This window comes from Equus przewalskii, chromosome 29, assembly GCF_037783145.1.
Source record: "Equus przewalskii isolate Varuska chromosome 29, EquPr2, whole genome shotgun sequence".
Classification (NCBI taxonomy): Eukaryota; Metazoa; Chordata; class Mammalia; order Perissodactyla; family Equidae; genus Equus; species Equus przewalskii.
The window spans coordinates 39,858,821-39,872,975 of NC_091859.1; the positions used below are offsets into that span (position 1 = coordinate 39,858,821).

The window sequence follows — 14,155 nt, forward strand, 5'->3', positions numbered from 1 at the left end:
ACCACCATTACATCTCATGTGAAGAAAAGATCCACGGAAATTTTTCTTTCCACCACGTTCTTTTAGATTTGTATTGTAGTCACATAATCTGCTCCTAACCTCCCACGAGTCTATTAACACATGCTGAAAACATCTAGAACATTTCTAATAGTTTAGTTTTTACCAAAGCAGTTACTTTCCAATTAAGGCAGTGTGATATGCACTAATTTCAGATTATAATTCCATGATTAAAATTAAAGATTAAGGTCCCCTGGTATAAAATCAGAAAGAGAATAAAATGTTAAGACCTCTTGAGTAAACACAAAGGACGTGGCTGCTCTGATTTCTGCTGATGCTGCGAACGTCAACCAGCCCAACTCAAACTGGCCAATCAAAGCGCCACGGCAACCTCAGGTGGGGACGCAGGCTGCTGCATTTCATGTCAACAAGCTAGCCAAAACAGAACAACATCCTTTGCTTGATAAAATCTCATTAATAGATTAATAATCATGATGCCAAATTACTCCATAAATTCTAGGCAGAATGTAAAGGCAGGACCCATGTTTTTCCTAAAGAATCTTACTCTCTAAATCAGAATACAGAGTCTCATGCATGTTACCTAAAGCAGCCTTGGTCGGTGCATTAAGACCATCCACACTTGGTCCTTGTTCTTGTCCACCTGAAAGTTAAAAATATTGATATTAATGCAGAAAATATACTCATCAAGTGTGCTTTTGAATATGTAATACATTCCACTTGCTCAGAACTACATTATCTTCTCCAATTATGCCAATGATCCTCTTTCTTTTTAGCTCCATATTCTATCATTATAAGAATTTTCATTTAAAAGTCCATTAAAATAGAAGTGTCTCTTTTATCCAGTCGCTTTATAGAATAAAAATGTTACTGGTCTCCCTAGTAATTATCACTTAAAATTCTACCTATGATCCGGTGTTTTAAAGCAAACCGTTTTGGGATACCTAGTACATACGTGCACTGCCCACCCAATATATTTTAATATTGGAAATTCTAACACCAATTATATTAACGATAGAAACCTAAATTTTCAGTTGCCAGGAAATCTGCCATATTTTCTAGTTTACCTAAAAAATGATGCTGGTTAGGAATTCTGTTAAGTCTTCATTAAAAAAATATTCTATTATTTTATTTATCACTTTAAAAATAGAGGGGCTGGCCCCGGGGCCGAGTGGTTAAGTTCGCGCACTCCGCTGCAGGCGGCCCAGGGTTTCATTGGTTCGAATCCTAAGCACGGACATGGCACCACTCATCCAGCCACGCTGAGGCAACATCCCACATGCCACAACTAGAAGGACCCACAACGAAGAATGTACAACTATGTACTGGGGGGCTTTGGGGAGAAAAAAGAAAAAAACAAAAAATCTTAAAAAAAAATGGATAAACAAAATGCTATATATCCATGCAATGGAATATTATTTGGCCATAAAAATTAAATGAAATACTGACACATGCTCCAACATGGATGAATCTTGAAAAAATTATGCTAAGCACAAGAAGCAGCTCACAAAAGACCACTTATTGTATGATTGCATACGTACGAAATGTCCAGAACAGGCAAATCCTTAGATAGGAAGCAGACTAGTGGTTGCTCAGGGCTGGGGGCAGGGGCAGGGGAGAATGGCGAGCGCCTGCTAATGGGTATGGGGTTTCTTTTTGGGCTGCTGAAAATGTTCTGGAATTAGATAGTGGCGATGGTGGCACAACCTTGTGAATATACCAAACACCAAGGAATTGTACACTTCAAAAGGGTGAATTTTATGGTGTGTGAATTATATCTCAACACAGCTGTTATGTAAAAAATGGCAGGCCCAACAGTGGCTTAGGGCAAACTCTATTTTTATAAATATTTAAAAGGTAAACCCTAGTTAAGGCATTTAAATAGGCAAAGCAGGATGAGTGAGAAAAATGACATTCTGTAGAAAAAGAACTGACCACGGGGGCTAGCCCCGTGGCCGAGTGGTTAAGTTCGCGCGCTCCGCTGCAGGCAGCCCAGTGTTTCGTTGGTTCGAATCCTGGGCGTGGACATGGCACTGCTCATCAAGCCACACTGAGGCAGCGTCCCACATGCCACAACTAGAAGGACCCACAACCAAGAATATACAACTACGTACTGGGGGGCTTTGGGGAGAAAAAGGAAAAAATAAAATCTTAAAAAAAAAAAAAAGAACTGACCACGTGTTTACTGATTCCCTACTGGCCAGGAGCTCCTCTGGGCACTGGAGAAACAGCAGTGAATAAGGACACATCGGCAGAGTATTTTAGGTCCAATATTCTATTTGTTAAAATTCTGTTTTTCTCTCCTCCTCATTGTGTAACCTTTAAGTTTATTCGAGACTGCACGTTGTCACTCAGTGCTGACGAATGAAATACTGGGTTAAGCCTTGGGATGACAAGTCTCCCTAACTAACGGCTGAGTGAGAAAAATTCTGGACGGAGAAGAAGGGGGAAAGTGCCGTGGCAGGTGGAAGAGGAGGCGGAACGCTAAACAATACAACTTTTAGGAGCAACTCTTAGCTAAGAATGTAGATTTAAACATGTTTCCAAGCACAAAAGCTTGCTCTGCGTTTAGTTGTCTTAGTTTTCCCTTAGTAAAACAAACTGAGACACCTGGCCTTCGGGGGTACGCGGATCTCCTGGGGCCGGTAACCTTCGCTCCCCAAAGGCCTTGTATGCTAACGAGTTGTCGTAGCAACAAGATTCAAGTTATCACCTGTACTTTCAGCAGGTACGAACCCCCCTTCTCACTCTGTTAGTCAGGAGAGTGTCGGCCACACTTTTTCTCTTCTCTCCTTACGCATAATGACAAACTGATGCACGGCTCAGGTAAATTCTTCACCTCAAAAAAAGAATCTCTCCCCGGAGGAGCTCACAGCCTGGTGGAAGGGACACACAGTGGGCACACAGTGGGCATGATAACTCCCAGAGCGGAGGTGCATGTGCCAGGACAGCACACAGCGTGTGGTTGTGACTGGGAGCGCTTGCTGGCCAGACACCGTAACTCAACACCAGAGACGGAACTTTCCTTTACAACACGCTCCACGACTCCACTCTCACCGACGGCTGAATGCCCATCTCTTTTACAACTCTTTTCTTGATAAACACTGTTTACTCTCCAACCATCCAGCAAAGTCCTTCCCAGAAAGTTTCTCAATACTGCCACCCTGTCGTAAGGTCAGTGACCGTGTAGACTTCTGTGCTAAGCTCCTTAAAGCAGCGCTAGGCTCAGTGTCTGCAAGCCAGCACTTTCGGCATGGACTCCAGGAGCTCCCCGCTGAGTTGTCAAGGGTTACGTTTTTGTGTCACTTTACACTAACATTCTGGCTAACAGAAGATGCTCAATTTTAAAACAGAAAGAGTTGACATCTTGACCCATGTTATTCATTTCACATAAGTGACTTTTAAAATGTAAGCAATTCATATATTCACAATATATATAATCCCACAATAAAGTCATCAACTGTGAATCATTAGGTATCAATTCTTTTTTTTTTTTTTTGAGGAAGATTAGCCCCGAGCTAACTACTGCCAATCCCCCCCTTTTTGCTAAGGAAGACTGGCCCTGAGCTACCATCCATGTCCATCTTTCTCTACTTTATATGTGGGACGCCTACCACAGCACGGCTTGCCAAGTGGTGCCATGTCCGCACCTGGGATCCGAACCCGCGAACCCTGGGCTGCTGAGAAGCGGAATGTGCAAACTTAACCGCTGCACCACCGGGCCGGGCCCAGGCATTAATTCTTTATAGAACAGTTTTTTAAATTGAAATCTTGTGTTCTGATTATAAAGGTGACATACAATCACTGTAAAAGTTCAATCACTTCAAAACTGTATCAAGATGAAAATGAAAATCCTCAGTAATTTCATTCTCCAGTTAACAATTTGGTGTGTGCCTTCCAGAATTTCTGTGCGTGTATATTTTTGTTCCTATTTTTTTACAAAAATGAGATCACAGTCCACGTTCAGTTATCTTGTTCCCCCCTTTATAACCTATCACAGACATCCCTCCCTATTAAATACAAGGGTCTTATTTTCCAGCAGTTTCACAGCATGCCGCGGAGCCACAGGCTAGCACTGTATGACCGTTCCAAAGGCCACCTTGATGATTTGCTGGAGTGGTTTCCACATTCCTTGGAGCTAAAGAGGATGGTTCTGGTTGTGCTGACGCCCACCCTGGGCCGCTCACCTGAAGCAAAGTGAGAAGAGTCATTAGCAGACAAAGCAGGAAAAATCACAGAAAAACAATCAAAGCAGGGAAAACCCTAATCATTTAAATAGTCACGTTCTGAGTACCCGGATTAGTGGGAAGAAGGATAATATTAAAACATGTCTATTCTTAAGTTTCTGTTTCAAAGCTCAAATTCTTTATTTTTCCTCCATTTTTTAAGTAAAATTTCTATTTTGCAATAATTTCAGATTTACATAAAAGTTGCAAAGCAAGTACAGAGCTCCCATATACTCTTCCCTCAGTTTCCTCTCACGCTGTAACACCCATGGTACATTTTTACAACTAAGAATCATCATTGCTACACCATTATTAGCTAAACTCCAGACTTTATTTGGATTTCGCCAGGTTTCCCACCAAGGTCTCTTTTCTGCTCCAGGATCCCCCACTGCATTTGTCGTGTCTCCTTAGTCCCCTCTGGTTTGTGTCAGTTTCTCCATTTTTCCTCGTTTTTCATGACCTTGAAACTTTGGAAGGGCACTGGTCAGGTATGTTGTAGAATGCCCCTCAGTTTGGATCTGGCTGATGTTTTCTCACGATTAGACTCCTTTTGGGGAAGGATACCACGGAGGGGGGGGCCATTCTCACCGGTGTGTCCACAAGACTGAACGCTGGTGGCGCTACCCTCCGTCACCTGGTTGGGGGGGTGCCTGCCAGTCTTTTCCCTGTAAAGTTACCCTTCTCCCTTCCATCCTCTGGCCCTGGGAAGCAAGTCACTAAGTCCCACCCACAGTCAAACGGGGAGGGGGGGGTTAAGCTCCACCTCCTGAAGGGGGGAGTATCTATATGTACGGTTTAGAATTCTTCTATAAGGAAGACTGTCCCCTCTCCCCATTTATTTATTCCATCGCCTATTTGTATCAGTACGGACTCACGGGTATTGATTTTATTCTTTGGATTATAATCCAATACTGTCATTATTTATTTTGTTGTTCAAATCGTTCCAGCTTCGACTGGGAGCTCTTTCAGGTTGGTTCCCGAGTCCTTTAGACATGCCCTCATCCCTTCCTCACTTTCTACTACAGATGCTCCAGGCTCCCCAGCCCCAGCAGCCCCAGCCCTAGAATCCGCCATTTCTCCACTGGGAGCCCCGGCTCCTTTTTTTGGAGAATGGTATTCGGAAACCGAGATCTGGGTGCTGGGTGTGCTCATTGTACCGGGGGGTCAGTGTCCCTAGGCCCTCTCAGTGCATAGAGCTACATGATACGTATATGTCTATAATTAGTTCTCCATCTATATATAGAAGAGAGAGAGAGAGAGAGAAATAAACATGAATTCATACTAATATCTCCAACTCTAATCCACACCAAACTGGTCCTCTCTCTTTTTAGCCCACCATTTCTATCCCTAAGATTTCTCAGCTACTAATCGTGGACATTCTATATCTAGCTCTATGTTAAACCATGGCTACAGATCACAATAGAATAACTTATCTTTTCTTTTGTTTTCTGTCACCCTGTTTTTCGATAACTATTTCTAGTAACTACTGACTTCCTCAACGATAACATGTATGTGCAAATTATACTAGCAAAAAAAAAGTTTAACAGTTTATACAACTTCACACAATTTTTACTTGAAAACTAGTTAAAGAATGGCTTGAGCAGCCGTTAGGCAAATAATGCCACCGCCCCAGTGGGCCTGGGAGGAGGCGGGGCAGCCAGCAGACCACCTGAGGCTCTAACCAGGGTCAGCAAACATCTCCTTAAAGGACCCGTTAGTAATATTTTAGGTTTTGCGGGCCTCGTGTTCCCTGACCTAAGCAGTTTGGGGAAAGTCCACAGGAGGACCATGGACTGTTGTTACTGCTACCATCGGACCACAAAGAAGAAGATGATACTTAGAGCATTTATTGAAGGCTTACCTTGTGCTAGGTACTAATTATCTGTATTAACTCATTTCATTCTCACAATAGCCTTGAGATACGTTCTATGTACCCAGCTAAACAGGGGCACTGAGATTCAAACCCCTATTAAAATTCAGGTTTAAAAGCCTGTCTTTGTTCTTTGTCAGTTCCCAAGCTCTGAAGTGGCAGTGGCAGACTGCTGAAACCCTCTCTCAGATTCCCAGCAGCTCGGCAGAAGACGAGCGACTAAATTCCAGCCAGCAGGATCCGAGCGGAAGAGATGTGTACTACCTCTGGACGATTTTTGTAAGAGGACGGGACTTTCCTGGATGCCTGTCTCCTTCCTATCGCCGGGAAGGGTCATGAACTGAGCAGCCGCTCCGGACTGGGATGGAAGCCACATACAGAGAGCAGCAGAGTAAAGCCCCCAGTCAAGCCGGGCAGCCTGCCTCCGAACTCTGCGGGCAGCCTAAGCTCTGGCTTAAGTGACTGCATTTCAGCGTTGTCTGCAACAGCGGCTTAGCCTGTATCCTAACTGAAACACTTTAAATATAGACCCCTCAGAACTGTCAGAGGAAGCACACTTTAAAACTACGTGGAGCATCATACATACCTCAGGAGAAGCATGAGAGGCAAAGAAATCTTCCTCCTTTGGTGGAGGGGATGCAGGCGGAACCACACAGCTATCAAGCCACAGCTAGGACAAAACACAAAGCCTGCTCAGCATCTCCCCGGCTCGAAAGGGCTTTATTCAACCGTCTTCACTCCTTTCCGGAGACGTGTTTGCAGAAGATTGGTACTTTCCCTTAGCACAAAATCAGCAGCACGCCTACACAGGCCCCTGAGCACACTTTCTAACACATCTACCCAGGAACTTTTCCTTCCAAACTGTGAAGAAGCCAAGTGCCCAGACGCACAAGCCTTTTCTGAAAGGAAAGATCAAGGATTTCACATCCAAGGGCAGATTCCAAAGCGCAGTCAGGCCTCATTATCTGTGGTTCCGTATTTGGGAATTCGCCTACTGGCTGTAATCTACTTGTAACCCCACAATGAGTACTCGAGGCGTTTCTGCAGTCATTCGCAGGCACATGCACAGGAACAAAGAATCTGAGCCGCGAGGTGCAGGTTCCCAGCGGAAGGCGACTCTGCCCTCGTTTCAGCTCTCATGCTGTAAACACGTGTCGTTTGTGTGGTCTATTTACTGACACGTTTTTCACATTTTTTGCTTTTTGTTGGTGATTTCAGTTTAAAATGGCCCCGGCGCACAGCGCTGAAGCGCCACCTAGTGTCACACACACACACACACACACACACACACACACACACACACACACACACACACACACACACACACACACACACACGAAGGCTGGAGGCGCCTCACAGAGAAAACAGACCAGCCTGACTCAGCACGAGTTACAGCGCTGTGAGCCCAAGTTCGGTGCTGGCGAGTCAACAACATAGATGACAGTACCTTTAAACAGAAACACGTGTGAAATAAGGCTACACGTTATCAGCTGACAAAACCGTTGTGACCAGAAGCTCACAGGGACCTAAGCTTGTCTCTCGCCAGAGCCACGTTTCAGCATTCGCTAATCAGTGTTCACAGCGACTTTACAGAACATAACTACCGCGAATAACGAGAATCAACTGTACGTTGCTTCCTTGTAAGAGAATCCAGCTAGGAAGTTTTACTTTTGGGATAGAAACTACTTTTTCTACTGAAACGAATGTTCGTCTGAAGGAGAGGCTCCAACCCGCCAGTGACTTACATCGGTGCCGTGCTTGCGCGTGGCCTGGGAGGCGAGGGACCTGATTCTCTCCCTATAGAGCTGGGCAGCGCGACTGTTGTACTTGGCATTGCTGTCGTTGGTGGCACACCCGTGCTGATGGAAGAAGGAAGACTACGGAGGAAAGGAAGAGGATTAACAGCCATACCGCATTAACGCTAACACGGGGACTAAAAAAGTGTTACTTCACGTTATGAAGGATTTTTGTAAAATACTACTGAAAACCAAAACGATTTAAACCATGAAAAGTTATTGTAAATCTTTGCTTGCAAAGGGAATTCCTTCCACAGATGTAACTTTAATACTTGGGTAAAACTGGACATGAGACTTGCTCACAAAATGAAATAACTGGCCCTTCACTTCTCCATTAAACCACTCCCGCCATTCTGAAGGTTACCTGGGGGCTGTTTTCCACTCAGGACTACTTTAATTCATGAGAAATCCATTTCAATTTGGATTCCACTAAACTGGGAGTTTTGACAGACACCTTAAGAACTATGCTAACCTTCACCCTGTTCAGCACTGTTTCCTCATTAACGGAGACCACAGCACAGGCAAGGAGATAAAGTAGATTTTAAATAATTAGAGGAATTTGCTTTCAACTGCCTTCTAAAGATCCACATACAGACATGAATTATAGAACTCATATCTTAATTAAAGCAGGTATTCTAAAAACCTGTTTGAGCGATCCTTTTACTAATCCAATTTCACTAATAATAGTATTGAGCTGCCACATGTACCAGACCCTGTCCTAAATTCTTTGTGGGCATCATCCCATTAAAAGCTCGTAGCAACACTATCAGACAGTCACTGTTACTATCTACACTATAGATGGGGAACTGAAGCACAGAGAGGTCACCAACTTGCCTAATGTCACACAGGCAGTGAGGGGCAGAGCTGGCGTTTGAACCCAAGCAGGATGGTTCCAACTCCACTGATTAAGCGAATGATCACTGAGCTGATGCTTCCCTACCCCATCTCCCCCACCTCTGCTGGCTCGGGACGAGAGCGCTGCTCTCTCAAGTTGGGTGGGGACTCTGTAACCTTGGGAAGGCTTAGAAATAAGGACAGATAAAATCAAATCCATGGTATCAAGTTTAGGGCCAAGTCTGTGAACGTCATGACAAGGGGCATGGGTTTCTAATAAGATATTTGAAATACCTAAGACAAGCATTCTTTTTTTTTTTTGGCAAGGAAGATCGTCCCTGAGCTAACAACTGTGCCAATCTTCCCATATTTTGTATGTGAGACACTGCCACAGCACAGCTTGATGAGCAGTGTGTACGTCAGCACACAGGACCCGAACCTGCAAACCCCAGGCCACCAAAGTGGAGTGCATGAACCTAACTGCTATGCCACCTGGCCAGCCCTGGCAAGCATTCTTAATACAGGTGAAAATTATTTTTTGGAAAGTGAAAATAATCTTAGTTATCACAATGGCTTGCGGCCCTCCAAAGCTTACCCCTACCTGACAAAGCTGTACTCCTTAGTGTCTGATTTCTCTTACTAGGGAAAAATTAAACCCAACTTAAATTCAAAATAATCTAATTTAAATTTAATTTTTCTGCCTAGGGAGCAATAACGAAAAAAGGTTGAGAAACACTGATCTAAGGGAATCTGGTATTTTGAAAGCCATTATTTTAGACTTACAATTTTAATTTTAAATATTTAATTGATGATAAACAATTTTTATTTGAAATGTATACAAATCTGATTTCTTATACTTTGAATTTTTTATTTTTTGGAGGAAGATTAGCCCTGAGCTACCTACTGCCAATCTTCCTCTTTTTGCTGAGGAAGACTGGCCCTGAGCTCACATCCGTGCCCATCTTCCTCTACTTTATATGTGGGATGCCTGCCACAGCGTGGCTTGCCAAGTGGTGCCATGTCCTCACCCGGGATCCGAACCAGTAAACCCCAGGCTGCCAAAGTGGAACGTGTGCACTTAACCGCTGCGCCACCAGGCCGCCCCCTAGTTTGAATATTTAACGGCATGTCTAACGGAGTTCCATTTACTCAATCTATTCCATCTTGGCATTTTAAATAGGGTACCCGTGCCTCAGAAGATTTTGCTGGCTAGATTTATAAGGCTGCCAGTCTAGTGTTTGGGAAAAAAGATATACTGAATTTGTAAATGAAGTTTAAAATGTCTGAGGATCCTTAGGTTTATAAATGGAATTAAGGAAATCTGTTCTTTGAAAATTATAAATTAATCGAACACTTAAAAAAGCTATTTTTACACAGAAATTACTAAGTTTATAAATAAGTATATGATATTTATATACTGTATTTGAAGATTTGGAGAACAGGTTTTTTAATTTATAGATTTAATTAATTAAATAAAATTCAAATACAAGCAGCTGTAAGCATTGCACTCTAAGTACAGAAGTCGCCCTCGGAGATTAACAAGCTGGATTGCCATGCAGCAGCTCCCAGCCCCCCGACATCCTCACTGCCCGTTTTCACCTTCAAAGCATTATCGCCACCTGCTGCTTTCTAGCTTATATGCTTCTTTCATCACTCTTCATCTCTGTCTGTAAGAGCGGGGTCTTGTCTATTTGTCACTATGCCCCAGCACCTAGCCCAGAGCTTCGTATTTACTAGGTGCTTCTGATTTTTGGATAAATAAGTCACCGGGCGGTCCAACCCTGAGGCCCACCGCGTCCTTCTGTCCCCAGCTGGGCCTCCCTAGCTCCTCCGCGCAGACACTGAACTTCCTTATTAGTGTAACACACATTTACACAGAAGGAAAACGACAAGTCTGAGGCGAACTTACCGCATTAGCATTTCCTCCAACTTGCATGCAGCGCAACTGAAACCAAGACCAGTTGGAATCCAACTCTGTAGACCTAAACGGAAAGAATATTCTTAAACGTTAATACTTCCCTTCCCCAGAATTAGGCCACTGAACTTTGGAGAACAAGATCTTTGTGATCTTCAGGACCCGGGGAGCTCTAAGCTTGTTGACTGTGACACAGGGATGCTGGGACTCCAGAGCCTGTGAGAGTTGGCAGGAGCAGCTCTGGCCCCTCTCATCCTCTCTAGAAGCCAGGGCTCTGATGGCCCTGCCCGCCCGCTCCCCTCCATGTCTGGCCACAGGCAGGCCACGGCAGGCTGGCAGCACTTCTGCTGCACCGACTCCAGCCAGCTGTCTCTTCTCGGGCACAGGACATACAAGCTTCACGGAGCTGCTGGATCCACTCTGACTCTTTGCCTGACATTCTTAGCAGATATGATCTAAAATGTGGTGACGGGTCTCTACTCAAAACAGACGTCCTGTTTGGATTTTTTCAGGTCAGCTATCCATTTGTCTGGTTTGACCCCACAGGAGCCTGGAGGGTACCATCCTCTTATCATTAGGTGGAAGGGACCTGCCCAACACCCCATAACAGGGGGAGAAGAAGACTCAGGAGTCAACGTTCTTCAAGTGAAAACCGCACTTCCTCCTGCCCCCAGCACAGCTATGCCCTTCTCACCCGCAACCTGCGATCAAACGGGAGCAAGGGAAAGGCAGTAACTGTGGCTCCCCACAAAACAACTTACCAAGCAATCATCGTAAAGCAAGACAGGACAGTGCAACAATGTCAGAAGGCTTTATGTCGAATCCATAGACATAAGCAAAAAGCAAGGCTATCCTGCTAGTCGACAACAGCTTGTCCCACACTAAGTGTAAAAGAAAGCGGACATTTTCGAACAGGAAGCATACCCTTCACAAAACGGGCAAGGCAGGAAGAAGAGAGGTTTCAGATTCGCAAAAATTTCCTTTTACGCTGCCCTTCCATTTACTAATGTCCATGCCTATTGGTATCACTTAACCTTTGCAAAGCTCAGGAAGTTATTTCGATGCCAGCAGCTACCTTAAGATTAATAATCATACTAGTACATATTACTATTACATATATATGACAAATCCACCTCATGGTGATATGCAAACAGTAAAAATTAAACCACACTTTAGAAGAAACAGATTTCCCAAAGAACAAACAAAATCTCCTTTTAGAATCGGATTACCAAGCAAGATGATAAACTATAAATCTTGTTCTGAAATCCCCTCTGAAAGATCTTGCTTAGTTCCACATTTTCATGCATCCCCCTAGACTGAAGTCTGTACCAAGCCCCCGCCTCTGACATGGGTGCAGATAAGAGCACAGTCTCCGGAGACAGACCGAGATAGTGCAAATCTCCACACTGCCTCTTCGGAGCTGGACGACCTTGGAAAAGCTACTTAACCTCTCTGCGCCTTACTTTCCTCATCTGTAAAGTAAGGATAACTATAATATTATCTGTTTAGCTTTTGTAGAAATTAAATAAGCTACTATCTCAAAAGTTTTGGCTCATGGTAAATATCACATGGCTAAAATTCTCATCTCACCATTACCACCACCACCATCATCGTCGTGGTAGCCCTGCCACGCTGTGTTGTAAGCAGCAAGCTCCAGAGGACAGGCATGTCCTACAGTTTTTCTTTCATGCTCCTAACACAGGCACATCACAGGTGCCTGAATACGCGCTGACTTAAAGGATATCCTAAAAGTGAGGCTACAAGCACTGAGACTTGCTGATCTGCCTGACAACTTTTAGTCCGAAACTATCTTTAAAAAAATAAAGCCTTGGGCGCTGGCCCCATGGCTGAGTGGTTAAGTTCACGCACTCTGCTGCAGGCGGCCCAGTGTTTCGTTGGTTCGAATCCTGGGCGCGGACATGGCACTGCTCATCAAACCACGCTGAGGCAGCGTCCCACATGCCACAACTAGAAGGACCTACAACGAAGAATATACAACTATGTACCGGGGGGCTTTGGGGAGAAAAAGGAAAAAAATAAAGTCTTTAAAAAAATAAATAAATAAATAAACCCAAACATTTCCTTATACATTTCTCAGAAATGGAGATAAAAGCTAATTGTTCTTGAACTGGGCTGACAGGGATTCTCTCTTATGACACTGGAATTTCTAAAACTTGATGACAATGGACTCGGAATACAGTCAACCCTAGGAAGCCACTTGAATCAGCGTCCACTCCCGCGTGAGGAGGCAACTCACTGCAGGGTCCTTCTCATCTTTATTTAGACTAAGCGATGCTGAAAGGGAAGAGTCTGTGACAGTCTAAGAAAAAAGGAAAGCAGAGAAAGTGAGAAAAATCGAAGAATTAGAGTCACTTTAACAAAAGAGCTCCTGTTAACCAATTAGGTAAGAGAGAAAACAGTGTTCCCACCACCTCGGTAACAGTCAAGATGTAATCTCCTTACAAAGGGCATGAACAGCTTCACCAGCGGCCGCCAAAGTCAGTGTGCTTTTTGTAAGTAGAGCATTTCCATAGATTTCAGGCACTTATGAAATCAGAAGGTATCTCGCCAAACAAACGTGACAAAGTTTCCGTGTATCAAAATTGGAAAGCGGGGCAAACCACACCGCGCTCACTCTGGACTTCTACTCCTAGGCCAGCCCAGGAGCAGCTTCCAAGCACACCCGTTTAGAACTGCTTCCTGCTTACTGTAAGGGGGTCGAGGGCTGCCTCCTGACACAGCATCGCGAAGGGCCTCCTCCCGCGCCCCCTGAGCGGGTGCCCAGGGACGCAGCTCTGCCGGCCACCAACCCTGCCGGGCCCGCCGGGGCCAGGCTGTGCATGAGCTCATTCGCTCGCCGCCCCCAGCGCCCCGCACAGTGGGCATGAGCATTCTCAGCCCCACTTGGAAGAGAGGGAAACTGAGACGCGGGGAGACTAGGAACACGCCCCGGGCCAGTGAGGGCTGGGCACCCTCGCCCGCAGCCCTCCCGAGCACGCCCAGCGCCCCTGCAGCCTCCCCGCGAACGGCCCTCCGGGGCCCCGGGAGTCAAGGACAAACTCCCGGCCCGGCAGCCAAGACCCTCCACGGCCGCCCGCAGGTCTTCCCCTTCGCGTCTCACTTCTCCTCGTTCGCCCACGCACGTAAAAAGCAGCTGCGAAATATTTCACCGTCTCCCACCTCTACACCTTTTCCGGAAGTCTGAGTGCTGGCCCCTGCCTCGTCTCCATTACCGAAATCTCACTAATCCCTTGACGTTCCTCGCGAACGCTTCCTCCTCCTTTGAACTCTGCCCAATTTTCTGACCGCAAGCAGGCGCGGTGCTTTGCCTCCATGTCCCGCGCAGCACTTGTCTAGCTTCTTATTTATGTTGTATCAAAGTCTGTCCCGACTCTAAGCCCAACAAGACCAATGCAGGCACCAGGTCCTGGTCACATTTCATAAGCTCCTGAAGTACCTAACAGTGACCTTGAAAAGCAACAGAGCTAGAGGGAGAGGG

General features: G+C 45.2%; 1 protein-coding gene across 2 annotated transcripts in view; it reads right to left on the minus strand.

Moving 5' to 3' along the window:
• Positions 1-14,155, minus strand: part of ARFGAP3 (ARF GTPase activating protein 3) — a 55,443-nt gene that overhangs the window by 32,743 nt on the left and 8,545 nt on the right. For both annotated transcript variants that reach the window (XM_070599684.1, XM_070599685.1), the window contains exons 3-7: positions 10,651-10,723; positions 7,857-7,988; positions 6,698-6,781; positions 4,115-4,202; positions 599-658 (exon numbers count right to left, since the gene is read on the minus strand). In XM_070599684.1, the coding sequence (XP_070455785.1) occupies positions 599-658; positions 4,115-4,202; positions 6,698-6,781; positions 7,857-7,988; positions 10,651-10,723 (437 nt within the window). The remainder of the gene's footprint in view (positions 1-598; positions 659-4,114; positions 4,203-6,697; positions 6,782-7,856; positions 7,989-10,650; positions 10,724-14,155) is intronic.